Raw genomic sequence first — 12,500 nt, 5'->3', positions numbered from 1 at the left:
TGCTAAAGGATACCAAACCTTGCAATCCATCCTGAGAGTAAGGCAGGTATACATGAGGCGGACGTTGCAGTTTCCATGGGAATGGCTTCAGCCCAATGAGTGGAGCGGTCAATTAGGGTAAACAGGTAACGATGTCTTGTGATGTGGGTAGGAGGCTTACAACGTCGACGTGAATGTGTGCGTAATGACGCTGAGGTTGAGGAAAGGTGCCCACTCCTGAATCCGTGTGTCGATATACTTTGGAAGTTTGGCAAGAAGTAGAGGCGCGGACCCAATCCTTAGCATTCTTAGAAATGCCGTGCCAAATGAACTTCGTCTTCAGCAGCCGTGCGGTAGAATGGCACGTGGGATGTGTAAGGTCGTTAATGAAATCTAGCACCTACCAGCGCAGTGGAGGAGGAATCCAATGTCGTGGTCTACCAGTACTGACATCACAGAGGAGGGTGGTGTTGGAATCTTCGAGGGGGAAGTTTTCCCAACGGAGGGTCGTGCAATATATCTTACATGCTTGATACTCTGGATCCTTTTATTAGGCTTCAGCCAGGACGTTGTAATCCAATCCCAGTTGAACGGCAGCCAACGTGTTTCTTGACAGGGCATCGGCAACGGTATTTATTTTCCCAGGGACGTATTGAAGGGTGCAATTGTATTCAGCCACGGTGGAGAGATGTCGGCGTTGATGGGCGGACCAAGCATCAGACAGTCGAGTGAAGGCGTGCACCAGAGGCATGTGGTCTGTGCGAATGAAGAACGGCATACCTTCTAAGAAATGACGAAAGTGACGGACAGCCAAGTGCACCGCCAGCAATTCGTGATCGAAGGTAGAATAACCCAATTCTGCCTTGGACAGATTTCTGCTGAAGAAGGCCAATGGGCGGGGCGAGCCTTTGGCCACCTGCTCGAGTACTACACCAGTATCGACGTCGCTGGCATCGGTGGAGAGAAGGAGAGAGGCGTGTGGGATAGGAAAGTGAGAGCCGCAGCAGTTGATAGGGCCTTCTTTGCATTGCAGAAGGCTGCTTCTTGAAGGGGACCCCACTTCAGGTCCTTCGGCTTGCCCTTAAGGGAGGAGTAGAGGGGAGCAAGAGTGGCGGCAATGGCTGGCAGAAAACGGTGATAATAGTTGATCATGCCCAAAAATGCCTGCAGAGCTTGGCAGTCGAGGGTGCGGGGAAGTCCTGAATGGCTGCTACCTTCTCATGGAAGGGATGGACTCCTTCAGGAGTGATGCGGTGCGCTACGAACGACAATTCCTTGGCGCCAAAGGTACACTTGTCATACTGGACTACAAGGCCGTTTAGTTGTGGGTAGTCGAGCACGATACGCAGGTGACGGAGGTGTTCCTCTTTTGAGGAAGAGAACACATTTATGTCGTCCACATAACATACACAGAAAGGGAGGTCCCCTAAGATGCCATCCATGAGACGTCGAAACGACCCAGGCATTACGAAGGCCAAAACAGGAGTATTTGAAGGTGTATGTACCAAATGGAGTGGTGATGGCGGTCTTGGGGATGTCTTCTGTGTTCATAGGCACCTGATAATACCCCTTCAGGAGGTCGAGCGTAGAGAAAACCTTCGCTTTGTGCAGGTAGGTGGTCATGTCGGCAATGTTTAGGAGGGGGGTAGCGATCCGTTTCTGTTTGCATGTTCAGGCACCTGTAATCCTTGCACGGATGGACAGATGGAGCCGTCTTTCTTCAGAAGGATGTGTAAGGGTGACGCCATGGGCTGGAGGCCTTTTGGCAAAGGCCAATTTCCTCCATTTCGGCGAAAGTCTGTTTGGCGGCTGCCAATCGTTCCTATGCCAGACGTCTGAATTTTGCAAAGACTGGGGGTCCCGTAGTCTTGATATGGAGATAAATACCCCGCTTGGTAGGGGCCGTGGGCGTTTGGCAAAGTTCTGGACGGAAAACTTCCGGGTACAACGTGAGGAGGTGGCCGTAGGCATCCGTGGGTGCGCGGATGTGGAGAGTGAGCTTGGAGGCGGTGGGTTGAAGAGGTGTCGACATGTACGAGTCTGCGTTGACCAATCGTCAGTGGGCGACATCGACCAGAAGGTGGAAATGAGAGATGAAATCCGCACCGAGGATTGGAAATGTGACGTCAGCAACGAGAAACTTCCAATTAAATTCATCGTTTCCAAACGATAATGTGATGTTCTCGTAACCGTAGGAGGGTATCGCAGATCCGTTGTCAGCTACCAAGCGGACATCGGCAGACGTGGACAGACTACGTCGTGGCAAAAGAGAACGACAAGCACCCGTGTCTACCAAATATCGCACGCCCGTTCCTGCATCGTGTAAAAAGATTAAAAACACGGGAGTCCACAGCCACGAGCGATGGCCTACTTATACGTTTTTGGGCCACTGACAATCCTTGGCAAATTTTTTCGCGGATGCCCCGAATCTGAAGTAGTAGTAGCAAAACTGCAGCGGATGGGAGGTAGTAAGTGACTGTAGAAGTCGTTATTTGGGGCACGAGCGAGTTGTGGGTGGTGGGTTGCTTTGTCGCCGCTTCGGCACGTCACGGGGTAGGCGTGTATGTCCTACGGCATTCACGTTAGCTTTGGTTGACGTTCAATATGCATCCTCTTTGTTAGGGGTGGAGGCGTTGAGGGAGGTCTCGAAGTGGCTGTCCATAAGGGCGTCAGCTTTGGTCATCAAGTCTTTTATAGGTAAACTATTGACATCGGGTATGGCAGTGCGTACAGGTTCGGGTAAACGGCATATCCAAAGGGCACGAATTAGGTTCACCTCACGAGGAGAGCCGTCTGCGGCAGGTTGCAGACGAGCGATACTGGTCATTTCCCTGAGGACAAAAGAAGCCCTTTGGTGCCCCAACGGTTGTTGAGAGAGCTGAAAAAGCTTTTCTATACGGGTGGCTGGCATCGGCGAGTACTGCTGCAGAAGGTATGTTTTGAGGGAATCATACGCTATTGGGGTGTTTCCTTGATCACAATGCCAGTCGGATATTTCCGGGAAGGTATCCTCGGGTATCGCTGCGAGAACATAATCTGCTTTGGTGGTGGAGCAAGTCACGCCCTTGAAGCAAAACTGGACTTCTGCGCGCTGAAACCAAGCAAACGCCTCTCCGCTGGCGAATGATGAAAGTTTTAATGGGGCAGCCGCAGCGCTAACTTCCGTAGTCCACCATAGTACCAAGGATGGAGGGGTGAGGGTGGGTGGAAGGCGGGAAAAGCGAGTCGACTTCCGGGGTCACCAATGTGACGGGCCGAGAGAAGGTTGTGACTCAAAGACAGTATGAAAGCAACTGAGTGAGTTATTAATAGAACACTCTCCTTTGTATACAATAGCTCAAGGCAAAAAGAAATTTCATGTTCAAAATCGACACCGTTATTGGTGAGAAAAACAGACATGTTTATTCAGGCTCTTTTTAGTGCGAGGGAAGAGCGAAGATACAAGCATAATATATAACCAAAATTAACTATATACGATCGTGTGACTATGGTTGGTACAGTACCCAAACATTGTATTGCTGTTTTTATCCAAAAAAATTATTTTTTTTTATTTCATATTTCCATGTCAGTTCAAAATTTTAATGTTTCCAGATGGTAGCCTAGCGTCATATACCCATAAATTTCACTTAAAATAAAAGGGAATTCCTCTTCATTTTTCTCAAGTTACCTAAATGTATTAGTCATTGAATAAAAAACTTTTGAGCTTTTAGGACAACTATGTTCCATATTAAGTGATATACGGTAAAACTTTCCTTGTAAGCTGAATTATATTTAGCAGCAAAAGCAACTATATCAAGTACATCAAATTCAAAATTCAATATTACTTCTTGTTTTACCTGCTTGCAAAATAGTGTCCTTAATATGAAGAGTGTCTATAAGATGCACATACTCACGATTACATGACTGTTTATTGGTTTATTTATTTTTCAAAAACTTACTGGATTCTTATTTTCCTCAGACAGAAAATAATAAAAGAGAATTCTAACCCCAAACTTTTCAGAAACGTTGTAAGAATTCGAAAGTTTTCTTTGTCTTGCCGGGAATGATTTTTATCTTTCCCTTAATCGTATAGCCTATCAATGCCTTCATCTCTTTCTCGTTAACATTTCGAGTCTCTTCCTCAGAGAGATATCCATCACAAATGAAGCCTTTCCGCAATTTCCTTTCTCGTTTTTATCGAAAATTTTGAGGATTTTTTTTTTTCTATTTTGTCGATACGTTTTCAAGATAAGTATTTGCTAAAGTAGAATAACTTTCGACCATTTTCTTATGATGGCAGTCAAATCCAGGATAGTGCAGGGCTGTAAAATCAATATGTTATTATGTACCCTATTACGAAGACAACGACGCTTATTAGAATTTCACCTGATTTGTTCCTTATTCAGACTCTTCTATTTACTGGCCTTCATATAATTGCACAGATTCAGGAGGTGTTTTCAATCGTATCTCGTTTATTAAAGAATTTTAGAAAAAATAACAATGAAATTAAAAACCATGGATTAATTATTGTTATTGAGGGAAGGGAATTTTGAATGCATATACATTCAGTATAACATAATTACTGTTATAAAATCTGGTACTAACAGTTGATATTTTCAAAATATCCATCAATTCTCTCTCTTGAGCTAGAAAAAAAATCTTTTTCCCTCTTTTTTTTTATATTATTTTCGGAAAGGAACTCCTATCCACTTCTTTTAGTAACTTATGTGATTGTTATCGCATATACCTTCTCCTTATTTTTGTGTTTGCGTCGGGTCATTTGAAGTTTGAGTCTCCTCACTATATATGCTTAAATCTCTGCTTTCTCTTAAATCGTAATCGCTGACTTTGATGCCAGAAGTGATCATTCTGCCTTTTCTCTCAGGAGTTTGCGTCGGGTCTTTTCTGTGTGAGTATATTTTAATCATAAAATGTCAAATGTGAGAAATTTTGGAAAATAGGAGAAAGGAAGATGCTCTTTGATCTTCATACTACCGGAACAAGAGGTCTTGACATATTTTCTTACCCTGCTCCAAGGATTCCTGACATCCAAGTATCTTCCCTAGTTTTGTGTTTGCGAGAGAGAGAGAGAGAGAGAGAGAGAGAGAGAGAGAGAGAGAGAGAGAGAGAGAGAGAGAGAGAGAGCAGTTTTCAGGGCCCTTAAAGGATATGTCTTGTTTCTTAGTATATACAGTCTCTTTCTATGTTGCACCTCCACGCAAGGAAGGAGAACTGACAAGAACTCCTTTAAAACACTTAGGATTATTCAGGTTTGTATCAACTTTTTTTCGTGAATGAGGTTTTTCAGATTAATTCCATGAATTATAACTGTTTTAAATCTTTAAAAGCCACAACAACAAGGTAATGCGACACCACACAATACATATATACATGCATGATCAGCATCCAAACCCCTCTATACCCATATGTCCAGTGGAATCCAGGCAGCGGAGATGATGACTTGGCAGTCGGACCATGGCTTAGTTTGGGTGTGGACCTATGGCATCCATAAATCAAATGTCTCTACCTTGTTTGGAGTAATGTTCTCCTGTCTGTTCTTCAGCTGTTGATCCTCATTTTTATTTGTTGGACAGGAACTTACAATCTATCAAAATTCTTATTCCTGAACTAGATATTAATCTCTGGTACCGTCGTTCAATCATTCGTTGTGCATGTTGCATAAGATTTTCCATATTTGTAATCATTTTTTACATACAGATCTTCTCAGACAGTTCTCTCCTGTTCGTAATACTATAGTCCATTTTTTATAGCGAGGTATATTTGCACCGACTCGCATTGGTGCCATTTTAGCTCAGAAAATTTCTTAATAACTAATTGGTCGGAAGTATTTTTGTCCGAATACCATCATTGTTTTCAAATGATTACCAAGTAATGTGAATCAAAACTTATTTACTAACCTAAATTTCTTCCTTAGATATAGGTTTTGTCAATAAATAATGTTAAATAAATATATATATTATAAAGTATCGTGATGGTGAATCTAAATTTAATAACAACACCCGCCAAAGTCAACGACAGGAGCTTGTTTACGGATGCACGCTGCATAATTTTGTTACTCTTCACATATTTCAACACAAATTGAGACAAATTAAACTAAGAATAAGGAATAACATGTTATCATAAACTTACTTTGAATTCCAGAATCTACTAAAAACGTGGAATTGATAAAATTAACTCATGGTGAAAATAGCAGTTCGGTTAAAGCAAGACTCACATAGAGTGGGTTCTGGGTAAAACGAGCATTCTACTGTCAAACACCAAAGAGGAAATGGAAGGGAGTTTGTAACTTGGCGTTCAAATTATGAATTCTTTTAATTGTGATTTTTATGCAATTTATGCAACACTTCAGTATCCTGGTTTTAGGATATCTTCTTTGATTTTGTCATTATTTGTCATATCATTTATCTATTTCCTTATTTCGTTTCTTCACTGGGCTATTTTTCCCTGTTGGAGCCCCTTCGTGCTTTTCCAGGTAGGGTTTTATCTGAATGAAAAATAGTAGCAGTAGTAATATAATAATAATAATAATAATAATAATAATAATAATAATAATAATAATAATAATAATAATAATAATAATATTGTTTTGCCAAACTCGTGGATATTTTTTACTCATAGACTCCCAGCATATTTAGGTGGTTTTGAAAGATAAATACCAACGTTCAAATTTTGACTAGCGTACATTTCACACTCAGACACCTTCATACACATAAATGGAATATCCTCAATTTACTTTAAAGATTCCATTTCGTATATTAGAAATATTTAGAACTATGACACGATTTCTCATGATAATTATGACAATTCCTGAAATATTGAATAATTGAAGAATTATAGAATTTCTAAGCGCTTGTAAGTTTAAAGAAGTCAAATGTACTCAAAGGCATATCGTCAATGCAAAGATATTGATACTGAGAACCCACAGCCCTTGTCTTACAGTCATAATTGGAGCTTGTTTAATACCAACATCGGCGTCGATGACCTTAGATGTCAGGATGTAAGAACACTATAAATCAAACAATCAATTAGGATCAACTTTATGCACCATTAACTACTTCCAAGCACTAATTCTAGCTCGATGTAGGGTTAGGGATTTGGAACCATATGTCTACATTCTGGAAATGAAATTGATGGAAAGGGAGTAACAACACCCGCACTTGCAATGAACTTCCTTTCTAGGCCAAACGAAAAATCATGAGTATTGAGTATAGTATGAAAAATAATGGGCTAAGAACATTACTCCGAGAAACACCAGATATTACATTCCTATAGTCATCATGGGACCCATCAATTAACTCTCTCTATAGTATACTACTTAAAAATGCAATGATGGTGTTAAGAAAAGACTCACCTAATCTCATCTATTTGTATTTTTAAACTAAGGTTCTATGGTGATCACAGTCAATGGCAAGCTACTACTTCAATCAAGAGTAATCGTAAGAATTTGCCAAGCTCTATCAATGGATTTCCCTACAACGTTAAAAATTGTAGCAAAGGCATGATATACCTTAGGGCCTTTGTGAAAGCCAAAAAGTTTAGTTGATAAAAGATTACTGAAAGTGTGGGGTAATCAGCGGGGTAAGAAATACCAAAAATTCATTTACAAACTCTACAGCAATTGCAAATAAAATACATTCTTGCTAACTTGATAAAAATAACAGACTACCTTGGAGTTCCGAAATCAGCCATCTTTGTAAAAGAAACAATCGAATCTATTCCTGCAACTTACGCTTATGAGCTGTACCAAAATTAGCTTTTTTTTCAGGTGGAATTGTATTCCTTTTATTTTTAATCACGAAGTCTGTCAACTACCGCTCTTACCTGATTACAGTATTTCCAGTCAAATCTGATTTTCTACCTTTTCAATAAGATATTCTAACTCAAGAAAAGGAACACGCCCTAAACGTGGTAACCATATTTTCCTTGAGGAGAGAAACAGACTCTGTCCCTTTATACAATTATGCAAATTCTTAACCATATTAGCACGAAGACAGTAGAACACAGGATGATACAAGCCTGGGTTCCTATACATGGAACACAAATAAAAGTTTTTGTGTCTGCCAAAAACTTTAATATCCATAATCTCACTGTATCCACATTCAAAGCATGACTTATCAGATGTAAGGTACTCAGTCCTAATATAAACTGCCCTAATTATTGAGCTAGGAATTTCATTGTTTCATAATTATTGACTTCTTAAAACCTGGAAAAAGAAGCTCAAATAAGTTCTAAGTTTGAGAAACCAAAGTTTCTGAGCCTGATAGAAATAATACTGTCCGGATAGAACTGTGAGGTCAGTAATACGGCCAGGTAGTTCATGAATAATGCAATACTCCTGAAACTAGAGGGCAAAAGAAAAAAGTCTAGTAATGCAGTAGACTTGATTTTTTTTTCAATATATCTAGACAGAAAATTAAATAAAACTATAAAATAGCTTTATGATACATCAAAACAAACTTAACAATAAAAATAACAATAACAATATGTACACGAGTGGCACAAGTAATTCATAGACTAAGGACAAAATCGTGGATAAAATGTGCCAACATATTGGAGCAGGCAATCCACGTAATGCTTATTACCCTTTAGAATAGCCACTTCAGCTAACAGAAAGACAGTCATGATAGTTTTGAGAACGACTGTCATGAAGGAAACTGAAGGAACAGATTACGAAAAAGACAACCTCTTGGCAAATCCCCAGGAATCCATGGCCCTTCTATTAAGACTGTCCTACGCATTTAAAAAAAAAAATAGGAAGAAGGATTGATATCTAGATCAGTGTACCAGAGTTACCCTCACACAAGCAAACTCTAATAAAAAGGAGGAAGCTCATGCCTCAGAGGCTATAGCACAACCCAAGAAATAGTACTGACTGACTGACCAGACAGTACTAGATTGGATCCTTCTCTCTTGTTACGGTTCACTTTCCCTTTGCCAACACATACACTGAATAGTCTGGCCTGTTCTGTACAGATTATCCTCTGTCATACACATGACAACACTGAGATTACCAAACAATTCTTCTTCACACTAGGGGTTAATTACTGCACTGTAATTGTTCAGAGGCTACTTTCCTCTTGGTAAGGGTAGAAGAGACTCTTCAGCTATGGTAAGAGGTCTTTTAGGAGGACAATGAAAAACCAAACCATTGTTCTCTAGTCTCTGTACCATGGTCTTCCATTGTCTTGGGTTAGTGTTATCTTGCTTAAGGGTACGCTGGGGCACACTATTGTATCTAATTTCTCTTCCTCTTGTTTTGTTAAAGTTTTTATAGTTTATATAGAAAATATAAAAGAAAGTTGTTACTCCCCCCCCAAAGAAAGTTTATTCATATGTTAATTATTTAAATTTTCCTGGAGTATGCTCACATCCCACTTTAGTGCTTATGTATCATTTTCACAGCTGCAGTGTTTCTGGATTAAAACCATGTATTTTACTTTTTCCATCACATATATTGGTTCCAATTCATAAAAAAGGAAAACAACTATTCATGAATATATTTCTTGATTTCAAGATTTATCTGTAGCATGTCGAAGAAACGAAAGTGGAATGGAGAATATGTTAAGTTTGGCTTCACCCGTGATACAGAGAAGGATGGGACACAGCGTCCACAGTGTATCCTGTGCAGCACACTCTTCTCTAATGCGAATTTAAAACCATCAAAGCTTGATGAGCATTTCAAGAACAAACATGGTGGTAGGGATGCAGGAAATTATATTGTGACATTAAGTGCCAAAAGAGCCAGGTTTGATCAGTTTGGCACATTACCGACATACAGATTTTCACCAACAGGGAAACCTTTACTGTGTGCTTCATATGAAGTTGCATACCAGATTGCTAAATCAAAGAAACCCCATACATTTGGTGAGGCGTTGATCTAACCATGTGTCCTTGAAATGGCAAAGATAGTTCTCGTCAAGGAAGCTGAGAAGAAACTCCAACAAGTGTCATTGTCGAATGATGTGATCCATAACCGAATCATCGACATGAATGGTGACATCCTGAAACAAGTTGTAGCTGACATCAAGGCTAGTCCAGTCAAGATTAGCATACAAGTTGATGAATCAACAGATTATCCAACTGTTGTCAGCTATTGGCAGTAGTTCGCTATGTGAACCAAAAAAGGGTGGAAGGAAGTTTTCTCTTCTGTCAGTCCCTGAAGACAACTGCACAATCTAAAGATGTGTTTAATAATATACAAGAATTCTTCTCAAGAAACGAACTTCACATTGACAGAATTGGTTCAATATGTACCGATGGTGCACCAGTCATGCTAGGCAATCGTTCTGGGTTTGCTGCATTAATGAGGAAAGAAATTCCTAAACTGAAAATCATTCACTGCTTTCTTCATTGTCATGCTCTTGCAGCAAAGACATTGTCGCCAGATCTGGAGAAAACTCTGAATGTTTGTGTTGAGGCTATGAACTTGATTCGCAGCCAGGCTTTGAATCATAGATTGTTTCAGTCACTTTGTTAGGAAGTAGGTCAGGAACAGACTGTGCTCTTATACCATACTGAAGTGAGGTGGCTATCACGTGGTCGTGTGCTATCTCGTATGTTTGAACTGAGAGGAGAAATTCACCATTTTCTCCATGAACAGGTACAAGAATTGGCCATACATTTCAATGACCCTAGTTTAGTTCAGATGCTTGCCTACTTGACTGATGTGTTTTCAGCACTCAATGAACTCAATCTCTCTCTGCAGGGAAGGGGACTTAACATTTTGCCTGCAAGCGAAAAATTTGCTGCATTCAAGGAAAAACTAGTCTTGTGGGTAAAGCGTGTGAAGATGGGGAATTTGCTAAATTTCCCCTATCTGGAAGAGGCAGTCAAAGAAAATTCTACCCTGCCTCAAAACTTTGTTGCAAAATTTTTTGAACATATGCAGATGCTGTTTACTTTCTTTGATGGTTACTTCTCATGTGGAGAGATAAAAGCCTGTAATAACTGGATCTTGAATCCTTTCATGCAGAATTGGGAAGATGTTGATGATGATGGCAGCATCAGGGAGGATGTCATCGACATGAGACACAATCTTGGAATCCAAATGGAGTTCACCAATAGTCAGCTGGTCCACTTCTGGGCTTCTTAGCTGGAAGCATACCCTGCACTAGCAACGAAAGCACTCGAAGTGCTGGTACCTTTTGCAACTACTTTCTTGTGTGAGCAAGGATTTTCTTGTCTACTTCACATCAAAACGAAAAATAGAAATCGGCTGAATTCTGAACATGACATGCGAGTAGTAATCAGTACTAAGACAACAAGATTTGATGCCATTATGGAGAAAAAAAACAACAACAACGAAGTCACATGGTTTACAGTGCAGTACAGGCAAAATATAATGTAATTCTAAACCAAATAAAACAAAATATTCTTGTTGATACATATTCATAATTTTTTCTCTTGAATCAACTTAAAGCTGTATGAATGAATATTAAAAAAATAAGGTTTGACTATTCTATCAAATTTTTATTTTTAGCTTTTTCATATATTCAGAATCCAGGGGGTCCAAGAACTGACTGCTAACTTGAAAATGGTGCAAACACTGAAAAAGGTTAAGAACCACTGAGTTAACAACTCTGGACAAGAAGAATATAGGTAGTTCAGATTGCATACTTTTGTAAGGGGAATGAGCTCTATAATCCTTTGTTATGAATCACTTCCCTCCTTACATAAAATAAAAAGACTGATCAAACAGTCATCAATAAAGATAACCTATTTTCATATTATTCTCACCACTGTACCCATAAATGTCTTCATTACTTTACATTTAATAAATCTGAATCTCATGAAATTGTTTTAAGGATATATTCACGTCATGAAATATCTCTTCGTTTAATTTTTAATATTAGAGTGAAATTAATCTCCAACATATTGTTCTATGTAAGTTTGTATACACATATACAAACACTCACACACACCCAACACATACACACACACACACACACATATATATATATATATATATATATATATATATATATATATATATATATATATATATATATATATGTATATATATATATATATATATATATATATATATATATATATATATATATATTAGCCACGAAAGGAAAAATGAAAAAGACTTGATTAGAGTTAGTACTTTCATCCACTCAGGACATTATCAAACTCAGCAATGAGAATACATATACAAAGACATCGTATTTATACTGGAGAAGGGGATCCAACAGCTGTCAGTTTCCTAATAATTCCGGAGAAGTTAGATTTAGATAAAAGGATAATACTGGATTAACGGAAAACAGACCTGGGCTTAGATTCAAATTTCTACCTTGAGTACAGGAGATTAAAAATGATTCAACAATATTCCTTTGGAAATAGTCATTTACATGGATTACTTTTTCCGTCTTTGACCAACCAATTCTGTGACTTGACCCTAACCAGTGGGAGGCCAAGGCATTATTGAGAGAACCCCTGGAGACGGCCACCTGATGTTGTTTTAATCTGACTGGTATACTTTTTGATGTTTGGCCAAAATAAAATAGGTTACACTCTGA

At 39.2% G+C, this 12,500-nt stretch overlaps 2 protein-coding genes across 2 annotated transcripts; both read left to right on the top strand.

The window, feature by feature from the left end:
* The first annotated feature begins 9,506 nt into the window (after positions 1 to 9,506).
* LOC137656624 (protein FAM200C-like) lies at positions 9,507 to 9,860 on the top strand. The gene has a single exon (XM_068390792.1). It carries the CDS (start codon positions 9,507 to 9,509, stop codon positions 9,858 to 9,860), a length of 354 nt encoding a protein of 117 aa, XP_068246893.1.
* A 15-nt stretch (positions 9,861 to 9,875) lies between these two features.
* LOC137656623 (protein FAM200C-like) lies at positions 9,876 to 11,071 on the top strand. The gene is made up of 2 exons (XM_068390791.1): positions 9,876 to 10,064; positions 10,580 to 11,071. Exons 1-2 carry the CDS (start codon positions 9,876 to 9,878, stop codon positions 11,069 to 11,071), a joined length of 681 nt encoding a protein of 226 aa, XP_068246892.1.
* Positions 11,072 to 12,500: the final 1,429 nt, after the last annotated feature.

The sequence above is a fragment of the Palaemon carinicauda genome, chromosome 17 (assembly GCF_036898095.1).
Source record: "Palaemon carinicauda isolate YSFRI2023 chromosome 17, ASM3689809v2, whole genome shotgun sequence".
NCBI lineage: Eukaryota > Metazoa > Arthropoda > Malacostraca > Decapoda > Palaemonidae > Palaemon > Palaemon carinicauda.
Note: the sequence above shows the minus strand (reverse complement) of the source record. Positions and strands in the feature narration are given on the sequence as shown.